General features: G+C 30.4%; 2 protein-coding genes and 1 pseudogene across 2 annotated transcripts; 1 reads left to right on the top strand and 2 right to left on the bottom strand.

Moving 5' to 3' along the window:
* Positions 1–374: 374 nt before the first annotated feature.
* Positions 375–1,853, bottom strand: LOC142519550 (putative aquaporin NIP7-1; annotated as a pseudogene).
* Positions 1,854–8,803: 6,950 nt separating this feature from the next.
* On the bottom strand, positions 8,804–10,304 carry LOC142518580 (putative aspartic proteinase GIP2). The gene has a single exon (XM_075621374.1). The coding sequence runs from the start codon at positions 10,208–10,210 to the stop codon at positions 8,948–8,950; it is 1,263 nt and encodes a 420-aa protein (XP_075477489.1). The 5' UTR covers positions 10,211–10,304; the 3' UTR covers positions 8,804–8,947.
* A 6,375-nt stretch (positions 10,305–16,679) lies between these two features.
* LOC142519095 (transcription factor MUTE-like) lies at positions 16,680–18,456 on the top strand. Its single transcript, XM_075622005.1, has 3 exons — positions 16,680–16,860; positions 17,190–17,570; positions 18,311–18,456. Exons 1-3 carry the CDS (start codon positions 16,765–16,767, stop codon positions 18,392–18,394), a joined length of 561 nt encoding a protein of 186 aa, XP_075478120.1. The 5' UTR covers positions 16,680–16,764; the 3' UTR covers positions 18,395–18,456.
* Positions 18,457–20,524: the final 2,068 nt, after the last annotated feature.

Here is a 20,524-nt window from a genome sequence, read left to right as displayed (position 1 = left end):
GCGAGGACGAATACGAAGTAGTTGCTATAAGAGCCCATAACCCCATTGTGCAGTCACGCAGGCGCGGGCCTGAGCTCGGGACGTGACAAGTATCGATATTTTTTATTTAAAAAATTAGGAGGCTGGTGATATGACTATATAAAGAAAATTTACATCACACTGATGCAGTGGTGGAAACTTTGACAAGAAAAATTAGCGAGGAAAATAGGAGTATGATTATTCACAAATTATCGTTTTAAATGAAACTAATTTAACTCGGTGAAAATTATGTTAAGGCTTGGAAAATTAAGTAAAACTTGATCATGAAATGGAGCATCCAACTTAAAACATCAAATTAAATTGTTCAGATGTTACCAGCTTAATTGTTACATGTTCTAATGCAAGGATCCTCTACTACCTTGAAGTGGGGTTGTACAAATTTCAGACTCGCAAGACCAGCCTTGGAGCCGTAAAATCCGGTAAACGGAAACTCCGACGATGGCCCCTAAAGTTGGGGCGAAAAGATACACCCACAAGTGATCAGATCTCCATTAAATGAGTGCGGGTCCTCATGATCTTTCTGGATTCATTGAGCCTCCTGAAACAGGTCTGGATTCAAAAATTTCTATAAATGAATGAAGAAGAGAAATTAAAGTTCATGTGAAATAACTTTGTTCAATGTGTTATGATTCAGTTTTTACCCAGTAATCAGCACTCCAAGGCCAATGGTTATTCCAGCGACAAATCCAGACAACTGGCCCAGCTGCAAGAGTTCGTTTTGTGTTATGTTTAGTGTCTTTAACACGGTCTTGGGGATGAGGGACAGAATAGAAGTTAAATTTTAATATCTTTCAGTGGAAAAAAAAAAGGAATGAAACGACTATCTTTACTTACTCTTGTTTTCATTTGGACACGACATATTGCAGCAAAATCTTAGAAAACACGAGCTATCAGATTATTGAGCACGACAGTTTCTACACATTATTTCATTTTGGTTGGATGGAATTGCAGGACGATTATAGCATTGTCTTACATACCGATTTAGGGTCGGTAAACAAGGATGTAGTTAAGAACAGGACTATGAACGTGGCTAAAAATTCGACCCAGAATGCTGCTGTGCATCCATGTAGTGGCCTTGTCATCATAATCTCAGCTTCAATGCCATAGACTAATGGTACTATATATGCTGTCAAAACCGAGCCTCCCGCTTGTGCAAGAACATACAGTGGAGCCTTAAAAATTGCGATTAAAACAAGGGTAAATCTAGTCTCCTTGCATAGATAAGTTTCATTAGAATTTGATCGTGTGTTGGAAATTTTACCTCTGACAATGGAAATGGACCAACGGTTGCAAAAGCAATAGTTACAGCGCAGGGTTTAAATGAGCACCAGAAATGGAACCTATAGAGAAAACTAAGACTATTACAGTTAGAGCTGCTGTTACTGCGTATTCCATTAGCCCTGCTTTAATTCCCATGAAAGCAATGTTTCCTATGATCCCGCCAATACAAAACATTAAAAGAAATGTTCCCAATGCCTCTGCCATGACCTGCAGAATGTTGGTTTCTGTTATAAAGACCTCAAAAAAAATTGGCCCAACCTTCGATAATAAATGCTTGAGTCGAAGGGTTGTTACCTTTCGGATAAGTGTTGGGTTAATTCAAAAGGAAGCTCGAACAAAGCTTTGTTCGTTGGAATGTTTCCAATGCTAGGAGGAGTGATGTATCCGAATTCTTTATCATTTGTATGCTGAAATCTTGTGGAGGTACTTGGTGAAACATCAGGAGAAAATGAATCTTGAAAAGGAGTGGCTTTCATTTTTCGAATTTCTCTTTTCTTAGTTGCGGATATCAAGTCTTACAGGGGATATTTGAAGGTAAACCAATGTAAATGAATCCCAAGTTAGGATTCGTGTATTGTACTTTTGAGCTCACATATTTATGTTTTAGAATTGCAGGAAATAAAAATGTGAGAAGCTGGGAAATGAGGGACGGTAGTTTCTTCAAGTGTTAAAAAACGCAATACTTGCGTTGTTTTCTGAAAAAGCATGAAAAATTAAGCCATACTTCTTGCATGTACTAAAACACACACAGATTGACCATTTCTGTCCAACTGTTTCCTAATTATTTACTACCTAGATCGAATTAGTTCTGCGACAATAATGTTCACCAATTCCATGATAAACATTTGGTGAATCCAAGATTTGTGTTGTAATTAAGAAGATTTACAAAGTCATTCCAACACATTTCAGGAAACATATTAGTCATATATCCAGCTTGGTACCCATGGTGACATACATCTTTCGAACCACGGGACAGTGTCAAGCATCCGACAGGAGTGTCCTGAGAAATGTAAAATTTTTTGCATTCATGATGCATACACATACAAAAAGATAAAAGGCAACGGCCCGTCTGTTGACGGTGCCTACACAATAAAGTAGATCGAGTGCCAACAGCCCAAACTACACTACTCGTGATGTTTCCATAGCCAAAAAAAGCAAAAAACGCAGTACACAAGGAAGACTTCAAATAGCAACTGCAAACGATCAAAACGATGCCTCAAGCTTTCGACGTAAAATTGAAAGTTGGCACAAGTAGTTTGACGTCCCAACGACGTAGAACTGAAAAGAAACATGATCTGAACAAACTAAAAAAATTATTCAAAAAAATATCATAAATTAACCACACCCTAAACATCACACAAGCATCAACAAATTACAGGAACATAAAAAAAAAATTCAACATATTATAGCATTGGTAAAAGTAAGGAAAGGCATACTTAGATAAAATAGATTTATAGATATATAGTAGTATAAAGAATAATATCGCGATATAAACTAAAAATATAAAATATTACATAAAATTGGATATAGGAAAATATACTCTACTGCAATATAATTTGGAGGAGGCCAGGACGTTCATTGATCTTTTTTGCTAGGTAGTTGATAGTGGGAAGGGAGAGGAAGTAATTTATATTTGAGGGGAAGTTTTTACAGTTGGAGGAGGATCTAGAGAATGCAAAGAGGTTGAGTTAACCGAGTTCATCTTTGTTGCCTCTTCGAGTCCGTTGGACTGCCCCCTCCCTCCTGCTCATACAACCAAAATCAATGTGGATTGACGTGGATTATATATTTTGGGTGAGTGGTCGGTAGGGATCGCGAATGTGAAATGGTATTTGCTATCAGTTGATCGGTTATTATTGACGCTGTATATAGCGGAAACTTACGTTGTTCTTGAACGATGGCTAGCCTAGCTGATGCAAGGTTAGTCGGGACAATTGAGATGGACGCTTTTAATGTGGCGCACACTATTTTATCAGCCATCACGGCGAGCTCCAGAAGCACAACTGTAATATTCTACCAAATATATTAGTATTTCACGTACGATACAATATTATTTTATGTAATTAATAATTATATATATAATATAATGAATATATTTAAATTTTAAATATTATTATGAGAATTTTAACTATATAATTAAAACATAAATACAAACTAGATTGACATTGAGTAACATATTTAATGTGCGAAAAAAATATTATTAAAAACTTCCTCGAATACAATATTTGTCTTGGTTATTGTCTACATCAAATATTAAAATTTGGATACCCTTAAGATTTGTAACCCACGAAACAATGATGAACAATTAATATCAAATAAACATTAGAGGGAGTATACATCAAATAATAGATACTAGTGTATGAATAATTTAAGACATGTCAATTATGTTATCACGGAGTTGCGGAAATTCCAGCAATCTTGATTTCGGAGATAATAAACTTATTATTGTGTTTCATACTTATTTACTTAAATAGCTAGATTGAGCCGGAGGTCATGGATAAAGCAAACAGCTAAACTTGAACAGTTATTATGCTATTTTGGTCTTATCTATCAGCTCAATTATTGTAACGGAACAATTCAGCATGTGTTAGAAAGCTAAGACGATTTAATCTACAAACTATCTTCCAAATTTGATGTTTGAATTGGAATTTATGTAACTAACAAAACCACGATGAAGTTAATGATTATGCACTAGTCTTGCACTGAATTAAGAACAAGTTCCAGATTGTATATGTTCTCGAATTTCGAGCATTTATCTCTCATAAAAACTTAAATCAAGTGATTCTTGATCGTTCGGAAAGCTAAGAAAAAATGCTACAATTTTCATGTTCATCACTTTACCCAAAAATCTTTGAATCAAGAGCTGTAATCAAGAGAATAGACCAACTAGATTTGGGCCAAACTCTAACAATTGAACCAACTCCAGCAGGTCCAAATCTTATCGGACCACTCCTAAATTCCAGCCACCAAACTCTGACCAGACCGCTCTGGAAGTTTAGCCTTCAGCCTGATATTAACAAGTGGTCAAGAAGTCAAATATTATTTTTTTAATGTTAAAAATAGTACAAAACATTTTCAAACAATCATATTCTTGTATCTAGCGTTCAACATTCTTGAAAGTCATAAATATAACACTTTTACTATCAAACAACAAGCTTTGATGATTATTAAAAGCATGTGCAACTTAATTAAAGCAAAACAAGCTTGAATAAGAGCAAACCCAAGAAGATGAGGCTAAATAGATACATTATTTTAGTGAAAGTTATCTCATGTGTGTGAGGCTATATTTGAGATATTAATACACTGTAAAAGATTAAATCATCACATACACAATCACTCACGAAAATATAGATGAGCTACAAAATATAGTTGAGCGATAGTTTCACACAAATACATTAAATATTGTGTTTGCAGTCTTGATTTAAGGGATGTTAAATATTATGCGGACGGTGAGGTTGCATCCTACAATTAAAAGTATGCTAGGAGTTTCGATTAGGAAATAGAAAAGTTCTAAGTTAAAATTGGTTTGTACTAAGGGTGTATAAATCAAAATCTTCTAGTGGATCCTTCCTAAATGGAAAAATGAGTGACATAGGAGTTGTTGATATCCAAACATCCATAAACATATTCATGCATATTTATTTATCACATTTATTTATCATTGCTACTGTTTTTATGTGCATTGTTGAATCATTTTATGAATATTTCAAATACAAAAATATTATATATAAAATGTTTGACAAAATGCGTTGTAGGACCGAGCGCTTGCCGCTTTACCAAAAGCTATAGCAAGTAGTAATGGTGCAACTCAAATCTTTTAAACCGCACAGCAGCACAAGCACCACGATTTGATTGCTCTACCAAGCAGTGACAATTATTGCACCCAACAATCTCCCTCCCAATAATTGCACTCCTTGCAATCAATGAGAATCGAACCCGTGACCTTGGCTCTGATACCAATTGTAGGACCGAGCGCTTGCCGCTTTACCAAAAGCTATAGCTAGTAGTAATGGTGCAACTCAAATCTTTTAAACCACACAGCAGCACAAGCACCACGATTCGATTGCTCTACCAAGCAGGGACAATTATTGCACCCAACATGCTTCAACTAAAAATATTATACGCTTTTAACTTCCATATATTTTAAATGTTTTACAAAATTTTAAACAATTTTTAAAGGAATTATTTTAAGTTTTTTTGCTTGGTTTGAAAACAAAACTAGATTTAATTTCTTGACGCTAGTTTCATTTTTTAAACATTTCAAGAACGAGCTATTAAAACTCAATTTCTCTCCCTTGATCGATCCTGTAAACTATCAATTAAATCATACATTTTGTTATATCAAATGAAGGAGATGTTGTCGTCAATGAAAGTGTGAGGTTATCAGTGATATCGTATACAATATTTGTTAGAAAATTTTGACGAAATATTTGAATTTTCTATTTAACAGTGCATAACACACAAAAAAAAATTGTATTAGGCAAGGGATCAAAGGTGTCCTGGGAGCTTTGATTAGGTAAGGGATCAAAAGTATTCTAGAAGTTTCGCATTTACTTATCATTTCTTCGCATTTACTTATCATTTCTACTGTTTTCAGATGTATTGTTTGAACATCTGTTATATCTTTCAAATACCAAAATATTTTATATAAAATGTTTGATAAAATGTTTCAACTAAAATTTTTTATACACTATCAACTTCCAAATATTTTAAATGATTTACAAAATTTTAACCATTTTATAGGGTTTATTTTGAGTTTATTTCGCTTGGTTTGAAAACAAAACTCGATTTAGTTTTCTCGATGATTCGGTTCATTTTTTTTAAATATTTCAAGAATGAAGAATTGTAGCTCCATTTTTCTCCCTCAGTCAATCCTACTAGTTATCAATTAAAGCATACTTTTTGTTATATCACTTGAAGGACATATCTTCGTCAATAAAATTGTGCGCTTACTAGTATCGTTTACACTATTTGTCAGAAAATTTTAGGCAAAATATATGAATTTTTTGTTTAGCATTGCACAAGACAAAAAATTTTAGATTAGGCAAGGGATCAAGAATATCCTAGAAGTTTCGATTAGGCAATGGATCAAAAGTGTGCTAAAAATTTCGCATTTACTTACCATCACTAGTGATTTTAGATGCATTGTTGAAACATCTTTTGTATTTTTCAAATACAAAAATATTGTATACAAAATTTTTGATAAAATATTTCAACTAAAATTATTTATACACTTCCATATATTTTAAATGATTTAAAAAAATTTAACCTTGTTTAGATGGGTTATTTTGAGTTTCTTTCGCTTAAGGTTTGAAAACCAAACTCGATTTAATTTCTCGGTGCTCGATATTTTTAAAAAAACATTACAAAAATGAGCTATTGCAGCTCAATTTTTCTCCCTGAATCAATCCTATCAGTTATCAGTTAAATCATATTTTTTTTATATCACTTGAAAGAGATATTATCGGCAATAAAAGTGTATGCTTATCAATATCGTATACACTATTTGTTGGGAAATTTTGGACGAAATATTTGAATATTTTTGTTTAACAATTCATAATATAAATAATTTTGAATGCTCATAAATTTACAATATACTTAAACGGCTACAATTATAAATTACAAAAAAATGGATACATTTAATGTAATCAGACAAATCATTTGCCGTAGCCTATGTTATATTCCTATCATTAAAAAACAGGTTTCATCATTAAATCTTAAAACTATTTTAAATTTGGCCTTTCCATATTTGAAAGATCAACCACTCCCTAAGCTCGTCAATTAATGCGCGCGTCCACCCACGTGACAATTTAAACCATCACCAAATTACGCATGTGACAATTTAAATAATCATTATTTTACTTTTATTCTTTTTTATTCATTATATTATACTACCCTTATTCTACACACTAATCCTTTATTCTTTTTTAATTGTTACCTTTATTTTTTTAAAATCCATATATACCAGCATGCATGCATGCATCCATCCAGTCATCCATCCATCGAAAAAAAATGGGACGACATATTTTCAGAGTGAAAAAGAGACAAAATTCGAGATATATCGTGATTTCATAGGATTTTGCCCACACTTGTCTGTAATGTTCTATATTATAATCTTATTACTTAGAAAAGACTATTACATGACAACACGTGAAAAAAAAAACATGGCGGCCGGCCGTTTAGTCATTTAAATATTATTAAAATGTTGGTTAAATAATATACACTTTAATCATTATTATATTGTAAAGTTTATAAATAAATATTAAAAATAGGCTACTAAATCATATTCGGAGAATATTATGAGAATATTCACTTTATGTAGGATTTACACGAAATTAGATTAAATTTTTTGGCATTAAAAAATAATTTTTTTAGTGCTGAATTTGGAGAAAAAAGCATTTTTAGTCTCACTTTTTTACTAAAACAATTTTAGTCCTTAAATATTTCAACTCAACACTTTGAGTATCTAAACTTTTAAAAATATAACAAAATTAGTCATCACTGTTAATTTTATGGTTAAATATGTTAATTTTGTGGTTAAATACAATTGTTAGACTAAATTGTGATATTTATTATATTATAAGGACCAAAAATAGACACAAAAAATTTAGAAACTAAAATTATGGTGAAAATAAATACGGTAAATAATCACATTTATTATATGAATATATGTTATAATATATAAAAAAAATTTAATAATAATTTTTTAAATAAATTACTAACTCAAAATATCAAATAAAATTATCAAAATCGATATAAATTTTTAGTTATAAACTTATTTAATAAATCATTTTATAAATATAGAAAATATGGATTATTTTTTATCAAAATAATTTCGTGATATAAATTTTTTTAATTGACATAGTAAATTGTATCGACTCTTTATAAATATAAATTTACTTTTGTTTAAATATTATTTTAATAGAACTAAAATTGTCAAAATTTATTAAAATTAAGAAATGATTTTAGAATTTTATTATTTTTAAATCAAGTAATAAGCTAAACTTTTGTATAAAAGATTTTATTCATTTTTAGATTTTTTGATATAAAATAAAAAAATGAAGTTTTAGTATTAATTTATTTTTACCGTAAGAATTATTTATTTTCTGAAATTATTATCAAAAATTTTTATTTATACACATAATTATATATACTACATATTTATATTTGATATATTAACAAAAATAAAATTGTATATATTTTTATATATTACTTATAAATAATATCAAATAATTAAATAGATTTGATATCAACATCAAAGATATTGAATATATTTTTAAATTTTTATTTTATTCAAGAAATTATTGGAAAATATATTAAAATTTATTTTATGTAAAAACTAAAAGTATATTTTTCCCCTGAATTTGAATTGAAATCATATTTCGATGGAAGATGACCTTTATCTCCATTTTTTTTGGGAAAAAAACAACTCTATAATGCTAAAACTAAATAATAGTTAATTCAAAAACGAAGACCAAAACAATTGATTGTATTCGTCAATAATCTATAGCTGGCAGATAGAGAAGCTATAATCTTGTAAGAAACTGTTACACGACAGGCGTGAAAAAGTACAAGATGAAAATTACAAGTCAACGAAGCTCTACAAATTCGGATTACAGCCACTAAATCAAGAAACCATCGGATACATGGAAGATGCATCAAAATCGGAGCATTTCTTCTTCCCCATCCCCAACGGTGGAGAAAATCCAAGCATAGAATTCGCCAAATTAAACTCAAGCGTGTAATCTTCCAACTGATAACCCCCCATGACAATCGGATCCATTGTATTCAGTCCTCCATTCAAGAATCCCAAACACATTACCTCGTCGCTAACTCTCACCATTGAATTCCTCCCAAGAATCCTCCACTTCACCAGCTCACTCTGCAAAACAAGATCAACTGCTGGAAAATTTGGCAAAATCGTTTTGCTTCCCACTTCATTTGGACTAAAGCAAATTTCAAATGGTGGCACAGGTGCAACCAAACTCAAGTTCATGGAAGTAGCAGCCTTGATGTAAGCAGCAATAAATGTGCTGTAGATCTTGCTTTCCATCGTGGTGTAAGGAGTGGTTGTGCTTATTTTTGTCCTTCCAACATACCCTATTGGATTTAGAGACAATTTCTCGCCAGATATCTTGATGGAGCTCACATTTATGTAGTACCCATCTTGTATGTTGCTGTTCTTGGAAATTAGGGGAGTGTACATCATTGAAATCGTGGACTCGTTTTCAATTTCAGACGGACTCCCACCCAAGAAAATTGCACCATTTGATGGGGACAAACAGATGGAAAATTTCCTGTGAAAGAAGCCGAAAGTAGTAGAAAACTGTGACGGGAGAGAAATTCTTGAATTTCCAAGCCCTAGCATACCTTTGGCACCACTAGCTAAGCCTTCAAGCAACAAGTTTGGAGCACATGAAAACAAGAAGCGTCGAATATACGCAAATGAACCTGGTTCCATCGCATCCAGGAATTTCACACCAACTCTTCCCTCTTTCATCTCCCCAGATGTTGAAACTTTTGACACAGAGTTTTCTACCGGTAAAGTACAAGTCTTGGAGGCATCGTACCGCAGCCCACCACTCCTAGAACAACCCCTAATTTCAACCATCGAACACTGCAGAGAACAACTTTTAACAGACCCGGGAGAAGAAAATTGAGAGGTAAACTGATAATCAATCCAAAGAAATGGTCCTCCAAGATCCACCACAAGCTTGACAGGGGCTAGATTCTCACCTATCAAGAGTTCTGTAACGTATTGAAGAGTAGAGAGATCTTTGGTAAGTGGGAGAACCGCAGCTTTTGGCAAAGTGGGATATTTTTGAGAAATTGCGCCATGTATGTGAGAAATCAGTGGAAAAATTAGTAGAAATTTAAAAAAACTAGCCATGGAAGAAGACGAAAACTATATAGCGTGGAGACAGATAATTAACAAGAGAATGTGGCGGAGGGCCGCGGTGGATGACTGTTTGCAAGGTGTTGCGATTTGCGAGGTCTTTTTCTGGACTTTGTTTGTGTTCTTTTTTTAATGTTATTATTAAATTATTATTATTTTTTTGACAAGATTTAAATTAAAAATTTTAGACATTGTCATAATTATGGTTATGGATAAGCTTGGATGAAAATAATTGATTGGGTTTTTGTTAATATTAAGATTAAAAAAACTAAGATCTAATTCAATCAAAAACACAAGTTCAAAAAGAGATTTTGTAAGTTCATATCTCAAGGATTTTATTAAACTGATGTAAGACAACTAATACACATTTCTTACGTTAAGAATGAACATGACATAACAAGTAGCTCAATTATTGACATTCCAATACATAACAGTGGAACCTAGATCATAAACATAATGTACCTTATTATTCCAATCTTTTAACCGTTTGACTCTAAAAATGAGATAATAAATTGAAACACAAAGATAACATAATTTTCCTTTTAACTCCGTTATTGTAAAGCTTGAATCAAATTTACGATGATTCAAGAATGTAGAATCTCATCTTTTTCACATTAAATAGAAGCATTATATTTATCTTCTAAATATATTGTATGTCATATATGCAGTGAAAAATTTACGTAGACGATTAATCTATTTTGACCTCTTAATTATCAGTAGTATGTATTCTGTGAAATAGTCTTACGGATTCATATCTTTGAGATATGTCGACCTGATCTATATCAATATTGAAAATTAATAATTTTGACATAAAAATTTAATATATTTTATGAGTCGGATAGGGTAGAAGATTCGTTTTACAAAATTGACATGTGAGACAATGTCATAAGAGTATTTTTTTTAGAATAATAAACCATCTAAGAATTCCTTTTTTAGTTTTCATCGTTATTCTAGACCAATATAATCGTTTAACTTGCCTTTTAATTGGTCAAAATAAATTATTTACAGTGGAGTCTGTTATGACAAATTAAAGTAGTATATCTTTAAGATAACATAACATGTTTATACATACAAAAACTCCAACAAGTTTTGCATTGATTATTTCATGTATATACTTCTGATTTCACTGTTTACTTGTGTTTTCATTTAAAGCAAAAGCAAATTTGTTTTTTTTCATAAATAGTTAAAATTCTATATACTACCACAGGCATCTACGGCACACATAATATATATATATATATATATATATATATATATATATATATATATATATATATATATATATATAATATATTATCTATTCTATTATAAATATATGACTTTCATTTGTGAATTTACTATTTTATCTTTTTATTTGTTTTATAATTTGTAATGTTCATGATAGTTATTATTTTGATTTTACTTTCTTAAATTTAATTACTTAATTTTATACTTTTCAAATTCATGGAAAATCCTTATCATAATGTTATACATTTAAAAAAAGTTCTAATATTACTAACATATATTGCTATTATAAATAAATATAGTTATTATTTTGATCTTACATTCAAATTTAATTTAATTACTTAATTTTATACATTTCAAATTCATAGAAAATCATTATCATAATGTTATATATTTAAAAAAATTACTAATATTATTAACATATATTACTATTATAAATAAATATTATAAGATGATTTCAAACATTGTTTTCAGCTATTTGGTCAATTTTTTCTTTTATAAATGTGCTAAATAAATATTACTAAATAACATGATCCATTTGATCATTTTGTGTTCTTACAATGAGATGAGTTTTTTTACCTAGCGTTAACATGTTTTATTGTTATATGTCATTCGTATTGATCATGTTATGTTTGGATTGCTTATGTGATTTGTTTGTTTGGCGAAAGAAAATACAAAACAAAACCACATATCCCACAAAAGTGATTGTTTTCAGCTATTTGGTCAATTTTTTCTTTTATAAATGATGCTAAATAAATATTACTAAATAACATGATCCATTTGATCATTTTGTGTTCTTGCAATGAGATGAGTTTTTTACCCTAGCGTTGACATGTTTTATTGTTATATGTCATTCGTATTGATCATGTTATGTTTGGATTGCTTACCTGATTTGTTTGTTTGTCGAAAGAAAATATACAAAACAAAACCACATATCCCACAAAAATGGTTGTTTTTCAATTTTTATTGTTGATATATTTTATTAATTTTTAAAACACATAATACATGTTTTTTGTTTGCTTAGATTACTTAGTTTGAAGCGACTTAGAAAATATTAAAAATGTCAAAATATTTTTTTTCATTTTTACCTTGTGTTTCAGAATATCAAGAGATGATATTTTTTATTTATTGGGGCAAATATATTTTAAGACTTCTGTCTATAAATCAATAATTAAAATTTTACGAAAATTATTGTATTCTCTATTCAAAATTTTTGTATTTAGCTTGATAGAAGATATTTGAATTTGAGTTTTTATATACTTGCTTATATTATTTTTGTAGTATTATTTATTGTGAAAATAATAGGTGGACTAAAAAAATTTGGTAGGTTTAGGAGTCCTTTTGTGGACGACAAACATGGATAAATTATTAAAAGATATAATATCCAGTAGATTTTTGGCATGCGATACGATTTTATTATAATTCAATGATTATGCATTATTGTAAATTTTAATTATATCACCAGTTAATGCATGCTTTGTTGTTGCTAGATATATTTTGTCAATTATCTAATATATTTTTTTGGTTTAAGAAAAATTGCGTGACTTTATATTATATTTTTACGACTATTTATCTTAATGGTTTTATTAAAAGATTTTTTCATGATGATTTCGAGGCACCATTTTTTGCTTTGCGTGTTTTTTTCAAAAAAAAATGTGAAATATCTATGAAATAATGACGTTAATAAAGAATCTTCTCTTTATTTGAAAAAAATATCAGAAAATTTATATCAATTGTTAATAATATGAGTTAGTATTTAATTTGAGAGTGATTTATGCTTTTTGTTGCTCGTGTATACTTCCATTTCTTTGTTATTGTACTAAATAAATTATTTTTAAACTTCGAGTTATCATTTTTCTCTTATCGAGGTTGTTTGTATTATGATTTTTTAATTCATTTTGATTAATATTGTTATTTTTTTCATTTCGGTAATTGATTTTTCTGATATTGATTATATGACGTGCCTTGTTGTTTAGATGAAAATAAGTATGAGAGTACACCAATCAAAGCCACGTATTTGAGTCTTCTGTCCTACTAAGAGGGCAATAAATGGTTTATGTGAAATATATAATTTCTTAGTTCTTCATACATATAGTCTACGAAATACGTCAAAATTTGAACAAAAAAGTTAAGATAAATATAGTGGATGAAAAAAGACGTGTTAAATAAAAAATAATGTTTTGTATTACTATGTCCTAATTTCTATATTATATCATTCAAGCACATTTTTTCATAGATATTAGAAATTAGGTCTAACTAACATGAAACACATATACATATATATTAAATCGTTTTTAAAGCAAAATGTTAAGATCAAGAATTATTCAGATTTAAATTTCAACGAAGCACAATGAAGAAGAAATTGAAGAATTGTATGTGTACGTTAAGTGTTATATAGTGATTATATTGCTAATTCATGGTTTGCGACATAGGAATCCCATATAAAATGTCAATATTTCTAAAAAGTAAAATAGTTTTTCAAAAAGAAAAAATTCTTCATTCAGAAAAAATACATAAAAAAACAAATTGTGCATAATTCTCATTCTATTTATAAATGGTATGAGAATAATTCTAAAGCTTTGTGGACAAAACAGATCAATTTTTTGTGCATTTTATTGAGACACCAGTTTCACTTTATTTCCTCCAATATTATCTCGATATATTCGAGGTAGCTAAAAGGTTGTTTTTGTCTCTTTTTTTAGTCAAAGTGTCCAACCAACTAATTCATAAGATATATGATGCTAACATAGAAAACTCATTGCAAAAAAAATTCACTTAGTCAAATATTGAAATTCAAATAAATTCTACAATATTTCATAAAATTAATTTTGACTATCATAAAATACTTATGAAATATAAACAGTTGTATTATTATATAAGATATTGAATAAGACAAATACTTTGACATATATTTGAATGATATCTCATATGCCTATCTTAATTACGTTATTCGTGTCTTTTTTCAAGATTTTTAAAATACCATAATTAATTTTGTATGTTGTTCCACAAGATACAAAATATTTAAAAACAAAATGTAAACTCACTAGAAAAAAAATTGTTTTGTTTCAATGAATAATATAATATTATGTTCTAGACACAACAAATGATATTGAAATTATATCATCCTCATGACATGATGCACGCAATCATTGTTCCAAAACTTTCAAAAAAATGACGAACGAAACGACTTTCGTGAATTACGTCAAATTAAATGAGAACACAATTCTAAGATATAGTCATTTGAAGATATTTTCAAGTATTTTTTATCACAATGATTGAGAAATAGTTGTTAAAATTTTTTAACTTTACAACTATATGTTGATAATATTGATACTAAATATATAAAAATGATATCACAAATATCACGATGTTGGAAGAAGGAGCAACACCATTCATTGGTTATGTTGTTGAAGAATATATAAGTTATGCATACTTTTAGTCACATGTAAAAATCTATCACGACTACAAGCATTTTTTCTTAAGAGTTATAGTTGATGATTGTCAAAAACTGAAAAATCATTTAACAACAAAACAAATAGTCGAAAAAACAAGATTATCATATAAAAACAATGTAGAAAACCGAAAAAATGTCGTGATAAGGAATCAAGCTACGAGCATGTCAGATCCCAGATGAGGATTGTAAATAACATAATAGATGTTAAAAACGACAAGATACTTGTTGAGTATACCAAAATGGTTATATGCATATTATAACAAACTACGACAAAGAAATATTGAGTTGTCAAAATCAACCAAGAAGCATATTGAGAAGTGTGTCAAGTGGATAAGACAACTTCTCCGATTCATATAACGTCTATGGTCATGGTTTTTTATTTTTTTTGGCTTAATTTGTTTCAATTGATAAATGACATTAACCATGTTTTAATTCATTTAAATATGATTAAAATTTCGTACATATATTTTCAGCAGTTTAGGTTTTCACGTGCAGCGCACGTGCATTTTTCTAGTATATATATATCTGTCTCTCTCTGTGTGTGTGTGTGTGTGTGTGTGTGTGTGGGGGGGGGGGGGGGGTAGCGGGGTGTGGTGTGTGAAGTCTTAAGTACGATACAATACATGAATACATATGGATAAACGAGCCATCGACTAATTAACTCAACAATTTAGTTAATCCAGAGTATTTTATTCGTCATTGAAAGAGTCCTAGCTAATGTACAAAATTCTTCAAAATATCACGTATAAAAGTTCTTTTCTTACAAAATTATTGAGAAGACAGCATCATCTCGAATCTGTTTGGTAAGCCCTTCAACAATAATAAGGTCATCAGAGACAAATGATCTCTTTGATTCGATATATCTCTCAAACAATTATGTAATCGTTCAAGGGAAAATTGTCATTTTTAGTTATTTGTTTGCAATTATGATTGTTTTTTGGCACGATGTTGATGTGGCGCTAACTTATAACAATGGGATGCTCAACATTCAGGGACGGAGCCACATGCTCCTGTAATCAGGCTTTAGCCCGGGTGGCTCAATTTTTTTAAAAAAAATTTATATGTAAATTTTTTATAATTTTAGAATAATATGATATTAGTTCGGGTAGATCAATTTAAAATATTAAAAGATTCTAGAGTTTAAAATTTTAGTTCGGGTATAGTCATATTTCTGGCTCCGCCACTGTCAACATTCCTGATGGCCAAGAATTAAAATTGACAAAAATTGAATATATATATATATATATAAGATACAACAAATTTTCCAATCACTAAACACCTTAGTTTCAATCGCCTCTACAAATATTAATATTTTATTTTTTGTATAAATTAATTGAAAAAACTTTCGGTCGACGACCTAGAAAACACATCAACTCGATCGTGAGCCCGTTATCGATATTTTTCGAGCAGTCCTGGTTCAAGGGCTACAATCATCCATTGATCCGTATAATAAATGGATAATGTCGCTCCTTTTTAAAACAAGAAAAATAAGTCAAATTGTTATTTATAATTTTGAAGGGGAAAAAACTGGAGAAATTTATACAATCAATCGACAGAATAAAAATTCACATGAACCGAAAGTGAGAGTGGGCAGTGTAAAAGAGTAAAAACTGAATAATTAACCTCACGAGAGTGCAGCATTTTGCATTGAATGAGAGCCCTAGTTAGTAGTAACAACTTTAGGGATATCCCTCCCCTACACGTACTTATATATATATATATATATATTTGTGTATGTACGTGCATTCACCAACTTAATTGCATTTGCATGCTGGATTTATGAATTACACATACAGATAGATTACTATAAAAGCTGGTGGCTTGTTTGGATATAGATCACCAACAGCAAAAATTTCTTGGTGGGTCGACAATGGCTCACATTTCTGTGGAGAGAAATAGAAGGAGACAAATGAATGAACATCTCAAGGTTTTACGTTCCCTGACTCCCTGTTTCTACATCAAAAGGGTAAATCACCATTCCTAAAAAGCTCTGCATATGTACATATATACAACGACGCCAGACCTCCATTTCCCCATAAAAGATGACCCATGAATCAAATTTTTCAAAATTATCAGAAACCCTTACTGTGGGAAGTATATTTGTGGTATACTGATTTTGTAAACATGGTAACGTTGACTACGTACTCTCAAAGGCGAAATGTGAATGAGCTAGAGCAGTTGCTTCCCGGCCTGACCCCTCTTAAATTCTCAAGTACTACTACTACTACTATTAATTTTTGCTATCTCTAATACTGTGACTGATCATTTTACGTATTGTGTGTGTGGATTTGAAAGGGTGATCAAGCATCAATTATAGGTGGAGTGATAGAATTTATCAAAGAACTGCACCAAGTTAAACAATCCTTGGAAGCTCAAAAGAAAAGAAAAAGGCTAAGCCCTAGTCCTGGATTTAGTCCAAAACCTTTGGAGTTGAGTCCTCGTGAAGTACCAGATGGTGACACTAATTTTAAAGAATTCGGGGCTTCTTGCAACTCTCCCATCGTAGATGTTGACGCCAAGATTTCCGGGTCGAACGTGCTCCTTCGGACCATATCCAGGCGGATCCCTGGTCAAGTTGTGAGGATAATCCATGTCTTGGAGTATCTCTCTTTCGAGATCCTTCAATTGAACATCAGTAGCATGGAAGATACTGTCCTATACTCATTTGTCATCAAGGTATAAATTAACGTTGCTTTAGGTTTCTTAATATGCATCAAACCAATCTCAAGACACTCGAATTACGTTAATAAACCGAATTATAATGTACTTATTATGGCTTAACATTATGAAAGCAAGTTCGTAAATATGACAGACAACATATAATTATTAAATTTTTTATTCAAGAAATCATCCAAATATACATATTACAATGGATCCACCAACTTTACGTATCCAATGACCCTGCTCTGTCTGAAACTAGCTGGAATTTATTTTTCCATAGATCATTTTATGCGGGCATAATAGCTTTTTTTTTAGAAATCACATGTCATACCATATTTCTATTTCCCGAAAGAAATAAATATATGTGTTATACTAGTAAGTAGAAGTTTTTTAAAAAAATAGATGAGATTGGGTCCCCTAAGATCTAAACACGGGAAAAAAAAAAGGCTAGTGACGGTTTTAATGAATGTTTTAAATGTGTCTCTAAATTGGTCGTCGGGTTTTCAAAATCCGTCTCAAATTTAGCGACGGCTTTTTGAAGAGTACCGTCCCTATTTTCGAAAGAACACAGTCGCTTGTATCCATATTTTAGAAATGGTTTTTTTCGAATCAGTCGCTAATTGCGTGACACACAATTCGGATCCTCTTAAGTTTTTTCGATATCTTTGAAATACATCTGAATTTGCATGTTTAGAAATCAGTGCATGACACTATCATCGATTTTTAATTTGTTTATTTCTCTTTCTGATAGACAGATTGGATTGGAATGCCAAGTGAGTGTAGAGGAACTAACCCTCGAAGTTCAGAAAAGTTTTTGCCCAGAAGCTGCGGCTAATTGAATCAAGGAATATACACATATTTAGGCACAAATATATTTAAGCTTTGAATTAGTTTCTTAAATAAAATAACACACACACACACAAAATATAGAATGGTAGTAATCATCGTTTATTAACCTTAATTTTTGCCCGTTTAGTTCTAATTTCCTTCGAACGGATTTTGCAATCAGATCGGATATGATTGTATGACAAGCAAGCCGGGTTGTCCGAATGTTCAATCGGGTTATAATTTAGCATTGAACTTGACTTACCCCGCCTATTTCATTTGAAGCCCAAATTAGATTCGTTTGGCGGGTGTATTATTTGATTATTGGGCTTTCACATATATTGAAATTTCCAACGCATGATTAATTGCTCAAAAAAAATTCGGTGTGAGTAAATTATTTTTTTAATTCTACATAAAAATAACGAATATTTAGAATGGTTGTCATAGAATCGTCTTAAGAACAAAGAATTGAACTATAATAGTCCAGTTTTTAAATATTGAACATCGAAAAATTAAATCGAGTTTGGTTTTCAAATCAAGTGGAAGACGTTCAAAATAATCTCTCGCAAAAAAATTAAACATTTTGAAAATCATTTAAAAGATATATAAGTTGAATGTGTATAAAGTTTTGGTTTAAGCATTTTATCAGACACTCTATATGCAATATTTTGGGTATTTGAAGAATACATAAAATGATTCAACAAATCATCTTAAAAATAGTAGCAATAATTAAATGCAATAAATAAATAGAAACGAATTATTTATGAATGTTTGGATATTAACAAGTTCTATGTTACTCATTCTTCCACCTAGGAAGGATTCACTAAAAGATTTTGATTTATATAACTTCTTGTACAAACCAATTTCAACTTAAGACTTCTCCAGTACATAATTGAAACTCTTAGCACACTAGTGAGATAATGTTTGACGCCTCTTATACCAAAACTACAAACACAATATTTAATATTTTTGTGTGAAGACTCACTCAACTAAATTTTGAAACTCAACCCTCGTGTATATGTGTGAGTGATATTGTGTGAGGATTTTTACAATGTATGTATATATCAAATGTATTCTCGCACTTGTGTTTGCTCTCATTCTTGATAATTTCTTTATATAAGTTGCCTATTTTTTGAATGATCTTCCAAATCTTGCGTTTAATATTCAATATGTTGTATATATAGCCTCTAATAGTGATATATACGTCAGAAAAAAGAATATGACTATTTGGAAAGGTTATGTACGAATTCTGACATTGTAAAGGCCAAATTCGCATTTCAGACCATTTTCTGAAACTGAGATGTTATCAGATCGAGCTGATCAAACTATGCTGATATGATCAGCTCGATCTGATGGTCTGATCTAATCTTTTATGATTTTGAGCCGTTGGCTTGATCTAAGTTGTTCCGAGTGAGCTGTTTCCTATCTAGTACAAGTCGAGTTGTTGGTTTTGTTTCGTTATAGTTCTTGATTGGTCAGGTTTTTGACAAATCGATAACATAAAAATTGTAGTTTTTTTTTTCTTAACTTTCAATGGAATTAATAATCACATCAATTTCAAATTCGTATGAGAAAAATATGCTTGTATCAGGTTGTTAGCAATCTAGAACTTGTTCTTCATTTTGTGTAGAACCAACAATTTCAACGTGATTTATCAGCTTTTTTTGGTGCCATTCAAACTTTGATCTGTGAAGATAATTTGTAGATCGCTTTCTTATATTTGTAGTGCATATTCAATAGTTTCATTTGAATAATGGAGCTAAGAGATACGACCGAAATACCAGAACTGCTACATTTAAGTTGATTGTTATTTCCGTTTACATCAGCTCAATCTTCCGACTAATCTTTCACCTATATAAACTTCGAACCAACTGTGCTGTTGGGAATATGACTTGTTTAAAATTGAGTTTTTTATTAATTCGTTTTAGCAGCTTGTTATTTGCATCATCGAACTATGAGAAATTATTGAAAGACTGCAACTCGTCATATTTTCATTTTGGTTGATTTTGAATTTCAACTTCCAACTTGATATTACAACTCCACACTTGAGTAAATATATTATGAACATGATAATAAGTTTGTTAATATCAAAATCCAAATTGCCTGTATTTCTCAGCCCAACAGAATGTGATAAAAAAATCATT

This window comes from Primulina tabacum, chromosome 11 (assembly GCF_025594145.1).
Source record: "Primulina tabacum isolate GXHZ01 chromosome 11, ASM2559414v2, whole genome shotgun sequence".
NCBI lineage: Eukaryota > Viridiplantae > Streptophyta > Magnoliopsida > Lamiales > Gesneriaceae > Primulina > Primulina tabacum.
This window is presented reverse-complemented; position numbering and strand designations above follow the sequence as displayed.

Coding starts and splice junctions, on each gene's coding strand:
- LOC142518580 (XM_075621374.1), bottom strand. CDS start 10,210: ATGGCTAGTTTTTTTAAATTTCTACTAATTTTTCCACTGATTTCTCAC.
- LOC142519095 (XM_075622005.1), top strand. CDS start 16,765: ATGGCTCACATTTCTGTGGAGAGAAATAGAAGGAGACAAATGAATGAA. Junction 16,861..17,189: donor CCTGTTTCTACATCAAAAGG/GTAAATCACCAT, acceptor TGGATTTGAAAG/GGTGATCAAGCATCAATTAT. Junction 17,571..18,310: donor TATACTCATTTGTCATCAAG/GTATAAATTAAC, acceptor TCTGATAGACAG/ATTGGATTGGAATGCCAAGT.